Genomic DNA, 15568 nt, shown 5'->3' with positions numbered 1-15568 from the left:
GAAATGACAACCCACTCCAGTATTCTTGCCTGGAGAATGCCATGGACAGAGGAGCCTGGCCGGTTGCAGTCAATCAGTGCACAAAGAATCAGACATGCTAAGGACACATGCAACGTGTATGAAGTTGTATATCATGGTTTAAATTATTTTTGTTTAAATATTAATGATGTTGAGCATGTATTTATTAGTTATTTGTCTATGTTCTCTGGATAAATGTCTATTAAAATCCTATGTACATTTTTAAAAATTGGGTCATTTGTCATTTTATGTTGAGTTATAAATCTTCTCTATTTACTCTGGATACAAATCTTTTGTTATCTGTAACTTGTGTATCTTTTGCTCCATTCTGTAGATTGCATTTTCACTTTCAGCTAATTTGACACTTTCCAGCTATTATTTCCTTGAATAATTTTTTTTTTCTGCTTCATGGGTTTTCTCCTCTTGTTCTGGTATACCCATTGTGCTTCTGTGGGTGTGCTGAAAGGCACCTCACATTCTCTAATGCTCTGTTCATTTCTCTTCACTCTTTTATCTCTGGTCTTCAAACTGTGCTGTGCTAAGTCACTTCAGTACTGTCCAACTCTGCGACCCTATGGACTGTAGTCCAGCAAGAATACTGGAGTGGATGGACATGCCCTCCTCCAGTGGATCTTCCCAATTCAGGGCTTGAACCCACGTCTCTTACATTTCCTCCATGGACAGGTGGGTTCTTTACCACTAGCACTGCCTGGCCCTTATTGTCTACTGGTCTAACTTCAAGTTTGCTAATCCTGTTTTCTTCCAGTTCAAATCTACTGTTGAGCCTCTCTAACACATTTTTCGAGTTTTTGGTCCTTTTCAACTCCAGGGTTTTCATTCAGTTCTGTATCTATCTCTTTCCCTGGTTCTCTCTGGCAAATCAGTTGGCCTATGATTTAGCTTGTTGCTAATGAAGAAGGGCTACTGTTTTTGAGAGTATCCTTAGACTTGAACTTTCCCCCACTTTGTTTTGAATAGTCATCTTATTTGGGAAAGAGTTTTGGAGCTCTTTTTTACTACTGGTAAAATCTTGGACCCAGTACTTTTGTGCTAGTGGTCTAGCACAAAGCCACCAGTCTTCTTGGGCTTGATTCTCCCAGCAACTCCCTGCCCTATGAGTGAGTTGTGATGAGGGTGACCAGGGCCCCAGTGTCCTTGGCCTGTCATGCATGGGGTAGAAACTCTGTCCCGTGAATGTTAGTTGCCCGGGGGAAAGGGAGCTCTATCTCGGCCACACCCATCAGAAATCTGGCCTCTTCAGAGTTGGAGGGATGAGAATGCTGGTGGGCTGCCCTTCCTGTGAGATGGGAATCCTTGACTGAGAGCTGACAGGAGCAGTAGTCCCATATTCCTGTCCACACCTGCTTGGAGTGGACCTTTCATCTGGCCAGGCTACCGTGGGGAAGGGAGGGAGAGGGTCATGGCTCAAGTGATGCAGGCTCTTGATGCTCTTACTGAGTTACTTAGTAGACTGATAATCTTCCTTGCCTTTTGGATAATTTTCAGAGAATTTACAGAGTTGTGTTTTTATAGTTTTGTAGCTTTGGTTTTTTGAGGGTGAGGAGCACATCCAAGGAGCTCTTCACACTATCATTCTGAAAGTGGAACTAACTCTTCGTCAGCGTGTTACTTTGCTATATTATTATCACTTGAAAATTTTGCTCATTTTTTTTTTTTTTGCTCATTTGTTTTATAAGGAATGCCCTTAGCAATATAATGGCAGATTTATTTTTTTAAATACAAATGGACATAAATACACACAACCAAGGCTCAATTAAACAAAATATATGCCTAAGATTAGGACATGTTGCTAGTACTATCCAATAAAAATTAGATCTGGTTAAAGGAAAATAATTATATTTCACACCTTAATTTGTGGCTATGAGCCCATTACACATCAGTAACACACTTCATAAATATATCTCCTACTTCTGGATCTATTTATACACAAACCAGTTTGGCAAAAAAGTTCACGCATAATGTTATTTGGAAAACTGTATGTCCGGAAAAGGAGACCTAGTCCAATAATAAAATATAAGGTTAAATTTCTATATGGCCTGCTGGACTTGTTACAGTTTAAATTGAAGCATAAAGTTTGAGAAATGAAAGCAATAAATATAGTAGACAAAAGTTTCAAACTCACTAACAGAGGGAACCTATGACTCAGTAGAACTGTTGTGCTTTCTACCAGACATCCTGACTCAAATATTTATTAAAAATTAACAATAAAAGCACTAAGTTACAATTTATACATATCAGAAGCAAGGAGAATGGGCTCTAAAGGCCATCTGTTAAATGTTCAAACTAAAATCTGTTAACCAGATTGCACTATTAGTTTAGGTGAACATATATGAACCCATATTTTTAATCCTACTTTTGCTTTCTTCAGTTCTATCTGTGGACACACACACACACAGAAAACAATGAAGTTACTACCATGCTCCAGCATTTTTGCAGGCAACCAGAAGAGAATGAATGAATGGACAATAGCATTTATACTTTGAATCCAAAGCACCTAAAAGAAAACAAAGCAAGAAAATCAAGATAGTATCCAGGTCTAACTCTAAAAATATGTTATAAAGTTATGCTATATGTTATAAAGTTTATTTGCTGTGTGAAACACAGTTACAAAGCTAAAATGTCTTCCTGGAGACTAAAAGTTTCCATGTCTTTAGTCTCCTTTTAAAAGAAATGACTGTGAAATTATAGGGTAATATCATTTGAAAAACAAATTTAATAAATATAAATATGTAGAATTCAAAGATAATGTATTTATTATAAAAACATATAAAGGTTTTAATTATCTAGCAAAAAAGAACTAATCTAAAGAAATAATTAAAAATACTTTCAATCTTTAAATTATAGTATTTAAAATATAATTTAATATCATATTTTACATGATACACCCTGTACTTTTATATCTATACCCTGACTGTGGTCAAAATAATGTTTAATATACCATATACAGGCATACCTCAGAGATATTGCAGATTTGATTCCAGACCACCACCATAAAGCAAATATCATAATAAAGCAAGTCACGTGATTTTTTTAGTTTCCCAGTATATATAAAAATTATGTTTACACTATACATAGTCTATTAAGTATGCATTGTCTAAAAATCATGTATACACATCAATGAAAATGCTAGCCATCATCTGACAATACAGGTTTGCCACTAAAGTTCAATTTGTAAAAGAAAAAAAAATAGTATCTGCAAAGCACAATAAAATAAGGTATGCCTGCACAATTTTCTTAAAGGATATCTCAATAATATAATATCTCTGGACTCAATCAAAGAAGGGTGCACATGGTTAGGATATGACAGAAAAGTAACAAAAACAATTCTTTGTTCATTCAATTCTAAATACACCAATTTTTTTTTTTTTTCATGCTTGTGGGAAGACTTACAGATAAGGGACTAGAGAAAAAAAAGAGTGTGGAAAAAACATCTTTGGCCTGCAACTAAAATTTCCTGGAGTAAGCACAGCACAGCACAAAGCAGTTTTTAGGGAAGAAGCTGGTTCAAACACAAAGCTAATGCCAGACTGGAAGACCTCAGGATTCACGGAACCTTGGGTAGAATACAAAGAAATATGGCATAGGGCTGCATTCCTTGTGTTTTTTAAATTATTTTTCCTAAAGCATGAGAAAGGAAAGAGACAAAAGTACCTTTTGGAGGGAAGTTGAAAGATCTGCAATAACCTTCTGCTTACCTTTATGTTGAAAATATCACCTGTCTGAGAAATTCTGTAGAGTTGTGGGTACCTGAGCAGGCTCTCCTGACTACAACACCGTTCAAAGATTCCGAGAGTAAAGGGTGGCAGTGATGTGAAAATCTACATAGGAAACAAGAACCTATTAAAAAGAGCTTTCAGTCTATATCTGAGTGAGTACTGTGCCAATGTCATTTTCCTGGCTTTGATAATGTATTGCAATTACTAAGGTATCATTGTGCGGGAAGCTGGCTGAGACGCCTGGTGGTTGTTGTGTCCAACTCTTTAGAAACCCCATGGACTGTAGCCTGCTAGGCTTCTCTGTCCATGGAATTCTCCAGGCGGTAGAACTGGAATGGGTTGTCATTCCCTTCAGGGGATCTTCCCAACCCAGGGATCAAACCCAAGTCTCATACCTCCTGCATTAGCAGGCAGGTTCTTTACCTCTAGCACCACCCGGGAAGCCCTTATTATGGGACTAATTCATCCTTATTGTTAAAAGTGTGACTTATGTAAGGAATTTCCCCAATATCTTGTGAAATAGGTCTTCCCCAACAGGCTAATGGGAATACAAACTGTTCCTAGCCCTGAGCAAGCTCCAGAAATCCAGCCCGTTGCTTTCCATTGGCTTCCCTGGTGGCTCAGACGGTAAAGACTCTGCCTGCAATGCGGGAGACCTGCGTTTCCCTTAGCTCTGAGTACACTTCTCTCATGCACATACAGATAAACCCTCAACCAGAGGCTCTAGGGAACAGCTGCCCACTTCCAGAAACACTGTGTCTCTGTATTTCTCTGTGTCTGCAACTCTTTCCCTCTCTCCATTTCTCAGTACAGTTTGCCCATCTCTGATCTTCTGTCTGGCAAATTCTAGCTTTCTTGGCCCACTGAACTCCACCCTCTGTGTATTCAGTTCGGTAAGACAGCTGGGCTCCCCTGTGGGCCCATCTTCCTTCACTTTGGCCTATAAACAGGCCTGCTCTTGAGATCACGCAATGAGCAGCCTGGCATCTAGTGCCTGAAAACTATTGTTTCATACATTTTTTCTGCTATTCTAGTTTTTTCTGTAGGAGGGTAATTCCTATAGCATTAGTCATGCATGAGCAGTAGCAGAAATAATATATAACCTCTAGAAGTATGAGCATGACAACTCATATAAATTTAGTTATCAAATAAGTAGACAGAGTCCATCTCTGGCATTGCCAGTAACTATTATTTGGAATGTCCTGGTCTTCATTTTTTTTTCACCTATAAAATATACTTGTAATGGGATGAAAGTTAATAAGTCAATGGATATTCAATAAGTGTGTCATCATATTTTATCCTCAGTTGTCCGTAATTATTTAAATTTTCCACTGGAGTTCCAGTTGGCAAGATTCCACTGGTCAATAGCTGTGGCTTATGTATTCATAGGGATTGTTCTCACCCAGAGGAGAGACTCTGCCACTCTCTATTCCTGTCTCTAATGAAACTTCAAAGAAAGTTTATCAGTTTTGTCCTGTGTGACCAAGAGCCTGGCAGAGACAACTCTACACAGGACCCAAGCTTCCCTGGTGTAGTGCTCTGACCATTGAGCACCCAATGACTTCTATTCAGTAACTTCAGTCTGTTCTGGAATTTCAGCTCCCAGAAGACAGACCTTTAGGAGTGAGCACACAGAGCATGCAGAATATAATGTCACTGCAATAACACAGTGCACAAGAGAGGTCATGGGATACTTGCTTGGGAGCCTCATTTTTATGTTACTTTTCCTAACTTCTAACCCTTTGGTGGAATCATAATACAAGAAAAACAAAACAAAGCAAAAATTAAAAGGCCATGTGGGTAAAAAGCCACTTAGTCTTACTGTTTACTAAATATCTAGTTTTTTAATTCAAAATAATTCAAGTAATGGTATGTGACTATTTATTATTAGAAGATCCATTAAAATGGAAAACTGTATTTACTATAGGCTTGATATAAAAATTCAGCATTTAATACAAGCACAGCATGTTCTATTTCCATAAATACAAATTTTCTACCAAGAGGCTTAAGAGGACATGGAATTATACTATAAACACACATACGTACACACAGACACAAAGAGAGATAAATCTAAATTACGTGTATTAAATGCAATGGGTTTAGGAAGAGTTCAGCAATTTTTACTTGACTTAAAAATATGAAAATGTTGCACAGGCAAAGTTAGAAAGATTCTGAAATATCAATATTATAAAAAATACATTGCATATAAATGTTGTGTGCATGCTTGCTAAGTCTCTAGTTGTGTCCAACTCTTTGCAACCCATGCACTGTGACCCACCAGGCTCCTCTGTCCATGGGGACTCTCCAGGCAAGAATACTGGAGTGGGTTATCACGTCCTCCTCCAGGGGATCCTCCCGACCCAGGGATCAAACCCGTGTCTCTTACATCTCTTGCACTGGCAGGCTGATTCTTTACTACTAGCACCACCTGGGAAATATCATGTAGTTACTACAAAATGATCTGCGATGATTGAAACCATGTGTGGGGAGTTTGTGCTTCTGCAGATTGTGTGGCAGCAACAGAGGCCCTAAATATGTATGTGAGCCATGGATGCAGATGAAGGACTTAGCTCTGCATCCCAGACACAAAGAGCGCAGCCCCACATGCCATCAGAGAGAGAGGGAGAGTGCTTACTTACCACATTGTACAAGCTGATGCACCAACGTTCAAATATAATCTGCCCAGAAAATCCATTAACAATGGCGAACCAAAGCTGAAAGAGAAGGAAGCCAAGTGCGCCTCTATGTCAGTGCTGACCTACATACACGCGTATAGTAAAGTCACTCTGGAAAAGAGTTTGGTCGTCTCCTTTAAGACTAAACATACACTTACCATACAATTCAGCAAATGTACACTTGGACGCTCACCTTAAATAAGTGAAAACTTGTGTTTATACATAAACCTATGCACATGTCCACAGCAACTTTATTCATGATGGCTCCAAACTGGAACCAACCTAAATGTCCTTGGACAAGTGAATAGTAAACAAGCAATAGCCACCTGTGCCATGGAGTACTACATAGCAATCAAGAGGGAAAATGACTGCCCATGCAGCAACTTGGATGGATCTGAAAGGAATTATATTGCGTGAAAAAAATCCAGTCTCAAAAGTTACATGGTGTATGATTGCACTTTTAGAGAAATCTTGAAAGAACTCCGTTACAGGAAAACAGAATAGATGAGCTACTGCCAGCGGTCAGGTGGGTGTGAATATAAAGGGGTAGCATGAGGCAGATCCTGTGGTGATGAGGCATGTTTGTATCTTTTATTGGAACAGGCCTGTATCTTGATTACTCTGGTAGTTACATGAGTCTACACAGGGATAAAAGGTTACAGTGACACACACATACACACACACGCACACACACACACGTGCATGTAAAGCTGATGAAATCTGAATAAGTTCTGAATGAGTTGTACCAATATCAGTTTCCTGGTTTCATATTATCCTGTGGTTTTATATAATGTGCTATCTTTGGGAGAAACTCGGTGAAGGGTTCACAAGAACTCTGGTAAATATTTTTTATAACTTCTTGTAAATCTATAATTATTTCAAAATAAAATGTTTAAAAATGTATTTCCACAGGCAAATTTAAAGCTTACACAGATATTTTTAAAGTTAGGATGGTAGTTACAAGATTCACTCCCATATTTTGGCTATTGTAAATAACGTGCCCTCAACAGATGAATAGATACAGAAGGTGTGGTATGTATATACAACGAGATATTACTCAGCCGTAAAAAAGAAAGTAATTCTGTCATTTGCAACAACATAGATGGACCTAGAAACCATCATGCTAAGTGAAATGTCAGACAGAGAAAGACAAATACTCTATGTTATCACTTATGCGTGGAATCTAAAAAAGACAACAAACTAGTGAATATAACAAAAAGGAAGCAGACCCACAGGTACAGAGAACAAACTGGTGGTTACCAGTGGGGAGAGGCAAGTCGGGAGGGGTGAGGGAGGGGTATGGGAATACGAGACACGAACTACCCTGTGTAAAATAAGCGTGTACACTTGAAATAAATATAATATTGTAATTCAACCATTAAAATTAATTTTAATCCATTAAAAACTAATAAATAATCATTTTAAATTAAATAAGTAGCAAAGATATATTGTTCAGTACAAGGAAACATAGCCATTATTTTAAAATAACTTTAAGTGGAATATAATCTGTAAAAATACTGAATCACTATGTTGTATACCTGAAACTGTAATATTGCGAATCAATGATACTTCAGTAATAAAAGAAAGATTCACCCCAAAACCCCATTACCCTTATACACTACACACTAGAGAAAACATGCTTTCTCAGAGGCAATAAAGGCATGACAAACTTTAAGATTCCATGAAAACTGCAGTCATGGAACTCTTCTTTGGTCCACTTTCAGGAAAAAAAGAGGCCCTGCTGCCAGGCGCTCTGCCAGTGCAGGGGACGGGAGCCGGGGTGGGCGGCGGGGCCGGCTGCAGCGTGGGAGCCACAGCTCCACAGCCCCCAGCACGGAAGGAGAGCAGGTACAGGTTCTTTCCATGGTATTTTCTTGACAAGGAAGTAACACTCGTGAAGTTTTCTTGCCCCTGAAAACTTGCTTTAACCACCAGTGCTAAGTACAGCCAAGACAAAAGGAAAGAGCTGGTGTTTGGAAGAACAAGGCCCATCCCGGCCCCTAGTGGGATGTTAGGAAGACAACAACTGCCTTGGGACCAGATTTCCAGCGTCAGGAGGAAAACAGTTCAAAAGCCCAGAGATTTCTGATGCCTCTGATAACTAGAAGGATCTGGAGCTGCCAGAGACACACTTTGGTTACAAATAGGACTTTCTTTTTTTTTTTTTTAAACAACAGATTATGTCAGTAAGTCATCGTGATGTTGGACATATTTTGCTTGCCGTTTTTTATTAAATTGATTTTATGTGAGCCACAACTTATGTAACAGCATTATGTAACAGTACTTAGTGAGATAAATAAGGAAAACACTAAACTATCAAGCTCCACATTAAAGACAAGACCTCACACCTCAAGGAAAGAAAGCATTCCTTACCTCAATGATGTATAACACAACATTCTTATAGAAACAATACAGTATGCATTTGGTCACTCGAAAATAATTCCAAGCTCCATGAACCAACAGAAGCTTCTCCAAGTAGCTAAACTAGAAGACAGAAATAACAATCAATGAAGTTCAAAGGAACCTACCATTTAGTGACAAACCCCACAAAACATCATTTTCCCAGGGTTTGCACCTCAGCAGTCCCCACTCCACAGGACAGAAGCAGAATGAAACCTACTCCCAGACAACCTGACAGGACTCTTCACTATAAAGGAGTTTTTCAGATCTCTGTGAAATTAACTTTTCTTATTATTAGAATAAATAAATAAACATCACTTTTCTGCCCAGCAAATCCTGCTTATATTTTCACTTGTCACATACAAGGCTTAGAATTTGATCTGATCCACATCTAGGACCTTAATTGTGAGAAGAGACTCAGAATTACTTAATGAAATAAGATCCTGGAAGCAAGAACATCAGTCACTGATTTTTCTGTCTGAGCAGGTGCAGGTAACAAACAGAACCAGTTCCCCCCATTTCCTATAGTAAATATATAAAGAGAAAAATTAAAGTTTAAAAGGAGGTAATGTGTGATTTCTGCAGCACCTCTCAGCTGTTTTCCCTCATCTGGATTTTCCTTTTCCGTAACACTTAACATCTTCAAACTCAGTGAGCAGGGCTCACGGTTCACCTGTTCACTGATGGATCCCAAATACCCAGGAACAGGCCTAGGGTGTGAGAGGCACTCAATAAACATTTTTTTTAGGATGAAAGAATATTCAGGAGCATTATTCCACAAAACAAGACAATTTAGTAATTTAGTGACTATGAAAATTAAATACTGACTTTAGAGTGACATGTTTCTATATATGGGGGAAAAAAAAACCCAGCTTTTCAAAAAAGACTGCTCAAGAGTTTCAAACAGGATGGTCAGGATGGGGAGGGACATGACAAGTCATCAAATGCATAGCTACACTGAAACAAGGGAATTCAGGAGGGATGGCTTTTGTTTTTACCTAGAACGTGATATTAAAACTCATTATAGACAACATTCCTATTTTTGGCTTTCCAATGATTTATTTACAGGGAGAAAAAAGGACATTGTAAGTCAAAGTTGTATTTCTTGGGATGGTTTTAAAATATTAAGAAGTTTAGAGAGGAAGAAGGGAATAATTTACTCTTTTCTGAGAATAAAAAGAACTGGCCTGTGAGCAAAGTGTTACACTGGTCCTCTCTGAGGAAGGGAGAGTCATACATTGCAAGAAGTGAAAAGAAAACACAACAGACCCTCGGCAGCAGTCCATCTAAGGGCGGGGGGATGGGACAGATATAGGAGAATGTCTGCTATGGCCCTGAGGACAGCATTCGAGGGAGTACAAAATGGCCCCCACCATGGCGGACACCCTCTCCCTCTCTCCAGTCAAAGGTACTCTCAAGGAAAAGTGAGACAGAAAAAAGCTGATGGGGCTCAAAGTGGTTTCCTTAACCTGAAATAGCATGTTAATACAAAGGGAGGGCAGAGCATGAGTCAGACTAGTCTCTTGCATTAATGCCTGGCTTCGTGAGGAGACTTAGGTGGGTGGAAGGGAGAAAAGAAAGCCCTGGGATCCTGCACTTTCTGTCTGATCATGATTGCAGCTGTGATTCTAAACCCCTGCAAGATATGGTATAAAAAGAGAAGTGGAAGAGGAACTAAAGCACCTCTTCATGAAGGTGAAAGAGGAGAATGAAAAAGCTGGCTTGAAACTCAATGTTTAAAAAAACTAAGATCATGGCATCCAGTCCCATCACTTCATGGCAAATAGAAGGGGAAAAAGTGGAAATAGTGACAAATTTTATTTTCTTGGGCTCCAAAATAACTGTGGATGGTGACTGCAACCACAAAATTAAAAGATGCTTGCTCCTTGGAAGAAAGGCTATGACAAACCTAGACAGTGTATACAAAAGCAGAGACACCATTTTGCCAACAAAGGCCCATATAGTCAAAGCTATGGTTTTCCAGTAGTTATATACATATGTGAGAATTGGACCAAGGAGAAGGCTGAGCACCCAAGAAATGATGCTTTCGAACTGTGGTGGTGGAGAAGACTCTTGAGAGTCCCTAGGACAGCAAGGAGATCAAACCAGTCAGTCCTATAGGATATCAACCCTGAATATTCGTTGGAAGGACTGAGGCTGAAGCTTCAACACTTTGACCACCTGATGGGAAGAGCCAACTCATTGGAAAGACCCTGATGCTTGGAAAGACTGAGGGCAAGAGGAGCAGGAGGCAACAGAGGATGAGATGGTTGAAGGGCATCACTGACCCAGTGGACATGAATTTGGGCAAACTCTGGGAGATAGTGAAGGACAGGGAAGCCTGGTGTACTGCAGTTCAGGGAGTCACAAAGAGTCAGACAAGACTTAGCAACTGAACAACAACTTAAAAAGAAAGGGTTTCCCAGGGGGCTCAGTGGTAAAGAATCTGCCTGTAGTTCAGGAGAACCCGGAGACATGGATTTGATCCCTGGGTCAGGAAGATTCCTTGGAGGAGGAAATGGCAACCCACTACAATATTCTTGCCTGGGAAATCCCATGTATAGAGGACCCTGGAGGGTTACAGTTATGGGGTCGCAAAGAGTCAGACACAACTGAGCACATATACAAGGTAAATTACAGTGTTTAGAGATGTACAATTGGATAAATTGTAAAGTCAAAGAGGAACTTTAGGATGCATAAAACTACATGAAAGGAGCCAGTGTGAAAAGACTACTGTGTGATTCTAACTATATGACTTCATGGAAAAGGCAAAACTACGGAAACAGTAAAAAGATCAGTAGTTTCCAAGAGTTATGGCGAAGGGTGGAGATGAAGAGGTGAGGGTTTTATGGAAGTCAGGCTGCTCTGTGTGATACTATAATGGTGGATACGTGTCGTTGCACATTTGTCCAGACCCACAGAATGTACAACACAAGGAGAAATCCTAGTGTAAACTATGGGCCTTGGGTGATAATGACCTGTCCTGTAGGTTCATCAGTTATAACACATGAACTGCTCTGGTAAAGGACGTTGCTAACAGGGAAGGCTGAGGGGGTGGGGGCCGGGGGTGTACAGGAATTACCTGTACTTTCTGTTCCATTTTGCTGTGAAGCTAAAACTGCTCTAAATAAACAAAGCTGAATTTTTTTAAATGCCTGCCAAAAGGCAGTAGTATCTCCTTAAGAAAAAGGGAGGGGGGCGGATAGGACTATTTTAAGTCTTTATCAAGAGATACCACACAAAGCAAAGCACACACACAGATTGGAGAGACTGGGGACCTGGAGGTTATACGAGCAAAACTACAGATTCTTAGCGGCAGCAGTTTTGAAAATTTCAAAGCTGTAAAAGGGGAGGCCTTTACTGCTGCAAGGGCTTCTCAGGTGGCGTTAGTGGTAAAGAACCTGCCTGTCAATGCAGGAGACGTAAGAGATGTGGGTTCAATCCCTGGGTTGGGAAGAGCCCCTGGAGAAGAGCAAGGTAACCCATTCTAGTACTCTTGCCTGGAGAACCCCATGGACAGAGGAGCCCGGCAGGCTACAGTCTAGATGGTCCCAAAGAGTCAGACACAACTGAAGTGACTTAGCATGCATGCATGCATTACTGCTGCAAAATGCATCAGCACCAAACTAAGGAGATAGGGTAGAAACTCTGTATTCTATTACAAGCTAATCACTAAAGGAATCTTGCCCAGAAGTTTAAATTACACATAATGGCCCATCTCTAGGAACCCTGCCTCCCAGGGGAAGCTAAAATACCTATTGGTTCAGCTCACAGCCCACCTGTGAATGGCTGCAGGGAGGAAGAAATTAACACATCCCCCTCCAGAGGCTGACCAGAACCAGGACTTTATCCCCTCCCCTTTTAGTATAAAACAAGCCTGAATTCTGACTCAGGCAAGATAGTTCTCTGGGACACCAGCCCAGCATGTTCTCAGTCTGCTGACTTTCCCAGTAAAGCCACTACTTCTTGCCCTAACAGCTCCTCTCTCCATTTATCAGCCTGTGAGCAGTGAGCAGTGTAGCCTTCAAACAAGGTGCTGATAGTTTCCAACTGAAAGCAGCTTAGAGATCAGGCTAAACCTTGGGGGTGGACCCGAGGTCTTCAACACTCCCCATGTCCAGCTGGCCACCCTCACCACTGACCTGAGCAATGGCATAATCAGAGTTGTTGGTGGCCAGCATGCCTTCATTCCCACTGATGCCCACACCCACATGGGCCGTCTGGATCATCCCCACGTCGTTGGCACCATCCCCGATGGCCAGGGTGATGGCCTTCACCTGCTTCTTCACCACATCCACTATCTCAGCCTTCTGGAGGGGAGATAACCTGAAAAAAAAAGAAAGAAAGAAAGAAACAACCATGTTTTCTTGTTTTATTTTGGTTCATTTTATTCATCCTGTTCTAAAAGGCTTTACAAAGGAGTCAGCAATAATCCACATACAGTCACATTTAAATGGCAGTTACTGGTAAATTTTCCAATTCATTAATTAATTTCTTTACAGATACAAGGAAGTCCCTACCCATCACTCATTTATTCACTCAGTCAGCAAGTTAGACACACACTTCTATCAGAAGCAATAAGGGCACACAGGGTTTCGTATTCCAGTAAGCAAATGACCTCACTTATTCTCTTCCCTCAAAACAACTCCTGATAACTAATTTAAATTTAACCTTTTCAAACTTCAGGTGAGATTATTATAAACTGAGCAGATAGAAGGTTTCTTTGCATGTTTCTAGTATGTTTCATAACATGCTCCAAAATGAGCATGTTTAAAGTAGAAACACAGTTGAAAAAAAAAAAACCTTCACTTCATAATGAAGAGAATACATTCAGTTAACATCACTACATTGTGGGTATAATATGAACATTTTCTGAAGTAGAGGTGGTCAGAAACCATTTGTAAGTCTAGTTCTTATCAAGTGACACTGGTTCTTTTACTGGAATACTTGCACTGATAATAGCTTCACCATTTAGTCTGATGATCACTTTCATGTTTAGACTATGATATTTGTAGAGGGGAAAAAACTAATCAATTTAATTAATCTCAAGTCTGACTCTTCATGTGTGTGCATGCTAAGTCACTTCAGTTGTGTCCAACTCTTTGTAACCCTGTGGAGTGTAGCCCACCAGGCTCTTCTGTCCTTGTAATTCTCTAGGAAAGAATACTGGAGTGGGTTGCCGTGTCCTCCTCCAGGGGATCTTCCCAACTCAGGGATTGAACCCGCATCTCTTACATCTCCTGCATTAGCAGGTGAGTTCTTTACCACTAGCATCACCTAAGAGAGCCCCTGACTCTTCATATCTTAATTCAAATTTTAATTCCATCCTCTTGGCAGTCAAGTTCTCCACATATCCTCAAGTCCTTCACTCACTCCTTAATGCAGTTCTGTACCCTTTACCAAAGCTCCAAGTATGTTCTGACCAGTTAAGAAGAGAACTGGATGATCACTATTCTGATTTTGGATCTTCTCACTCATATATGAAAATATAGCCTAAAATAACATTCGTCTTGTAATAACCATCTGTTAACTGGGCAATAGTCAATTACTCAATAACCACTCACAAATTCATTTTCCTCTAGGTCTCAGTGGTTTCGTTTCAAATTTGCCCCTCCCTGTAAATGACCAGGGCCTTTGTTGTACCTGGAATTCCCTGTGGCTCAGACGGTAAAATGTGTATGCCTGCAATGTGGGAGATCCAGGTTCGATCCCTGGGTTGGGAAGATCCCCTGGAGAAGGAAATGGCAACCCACTCCAGTACCCTTGCCTGGAAAATCCCATGGACGGAGGAGCCTGGTAGGTAACAGTCCATGGTGTCACAAAGAGTCGGACACGACTGAATGACTTCGCTTTCCTTTCCTTTCCTTTTGTTGTACCTGAAAGATTTCTTTCATTTGGCCAATACATCAATAAATAACATACCAAAATAATGTACCACTAAAAAATTATAAACTGCTTTTGAGTAAATCTTAAACCTGATAATCAGAATTAAATTCAGACCTTGCATTTCAGTTTGAGTGTATATTTTCCCAGTAAGGTAGTTTGTCTCTGAAAAAACTTATATTTCCATGTCTATATTTTCTTTCCATAAAAAACTATGAAATATAGCAGGAAAAAAACCAACAGTGAATATATTCTTACCTACAACATAATACTGTTCTGCATGAGAGGGCCAAATTAAGGAAGCACTTCTTAACTTCAACATGGAGGGCATATTTCAATGTTTTACCATCTATGATTAGGGCCAGGTCATTTTCTTTACCTAACAGTGCTCCAAGATCTTGGCAGTTCTGATTAATCACCTGTTGTGTTGCCTTAAACAAAGAGGGGAAAATTATCTTTTACCATTTTTAACATAATTAAAAAGACCTTTTGAGTCAAGATAGTAGATTAAGGCATATGTCTACCTCCTTGTTCCCTTTGAAAATCTCACAGAAATTAAATTTAAAAGTAGATAAATAACATGAAAGTATGCTTGAGATCATTAGTCATCAGGTAAATGCCAATCAAAACCACAATGAGATACTACTTCATACCCACTAGCATGACTAGAATTAAAAAGTCAGATAATAATGTGTTGATGAGGATGTGAAGAAATCACAATTCTCATACACTGAAGGTCAGAATGTAAAATGGTGCAGCAACTTGGGAAAATAGTCCAGGAATTCCTCCAAAAACTAAGCACAGAGTTAGTGAATGATCCAACAATTCCACTAATCAGTGTATATACATTCAAGT

The 15568-nt window shown here is 39.8% G+C and overlaps 1 protein-coding gene across 1 annotated transcript in view; it reads right to left on the bottom strand.

The window, feature by feature from the left end:
* Positions 1-15568, bottom strand: part of LOC133049331 (phospholipid-transporting ATPase IB-like) — a 115299-nt gene that overhangs the window by 44199 nt on the left and 55532 nt on the right. The window contains exons 24-29 of the mRNA XM_061133324.1: positions 14972-15144; positions 12973-13156; positions 8804-8914; positions 6395-6469; positions 3735-3857; positions 2455-2533 (exon numbers count right to left, since the gene is read on the bottom strand). Of these exons, the coding sequence (XP_060989307.1) occupies positions 2455-2533; positions 3735-3857; positions 6395-6469; positions 8804-8914; positions 12973-13156; positions 14972-15144 (745 nt within the window). The remainder of the gene's footprint in view (positions 1-2454; positions 2534-3734; positions 3858-6394; positions 6470-8803; positions 8915-12972; positions 13157-14971; positions 15145-15568) is intronic.

This window comes from Dama dama, chromosome 30 (assembly GCF_033118175.1).
Source record: "Dama dama isolate Ldn47 chromosome 30, ASM3311817v1, whole genome shotgun sequence".
Classification (NCBI taxonomy): domain Eukaryota; kingdom Metazoa; phylum Chordata; class Mammalia; order Artiodactyla; family Cervidae; genus Dama; species Dama dama.
The sequence above is the reverse complement of the archived record's forward strand: the minus strand, read 5'-3'. Positions and strand labels throughout refer to the sequence as shown.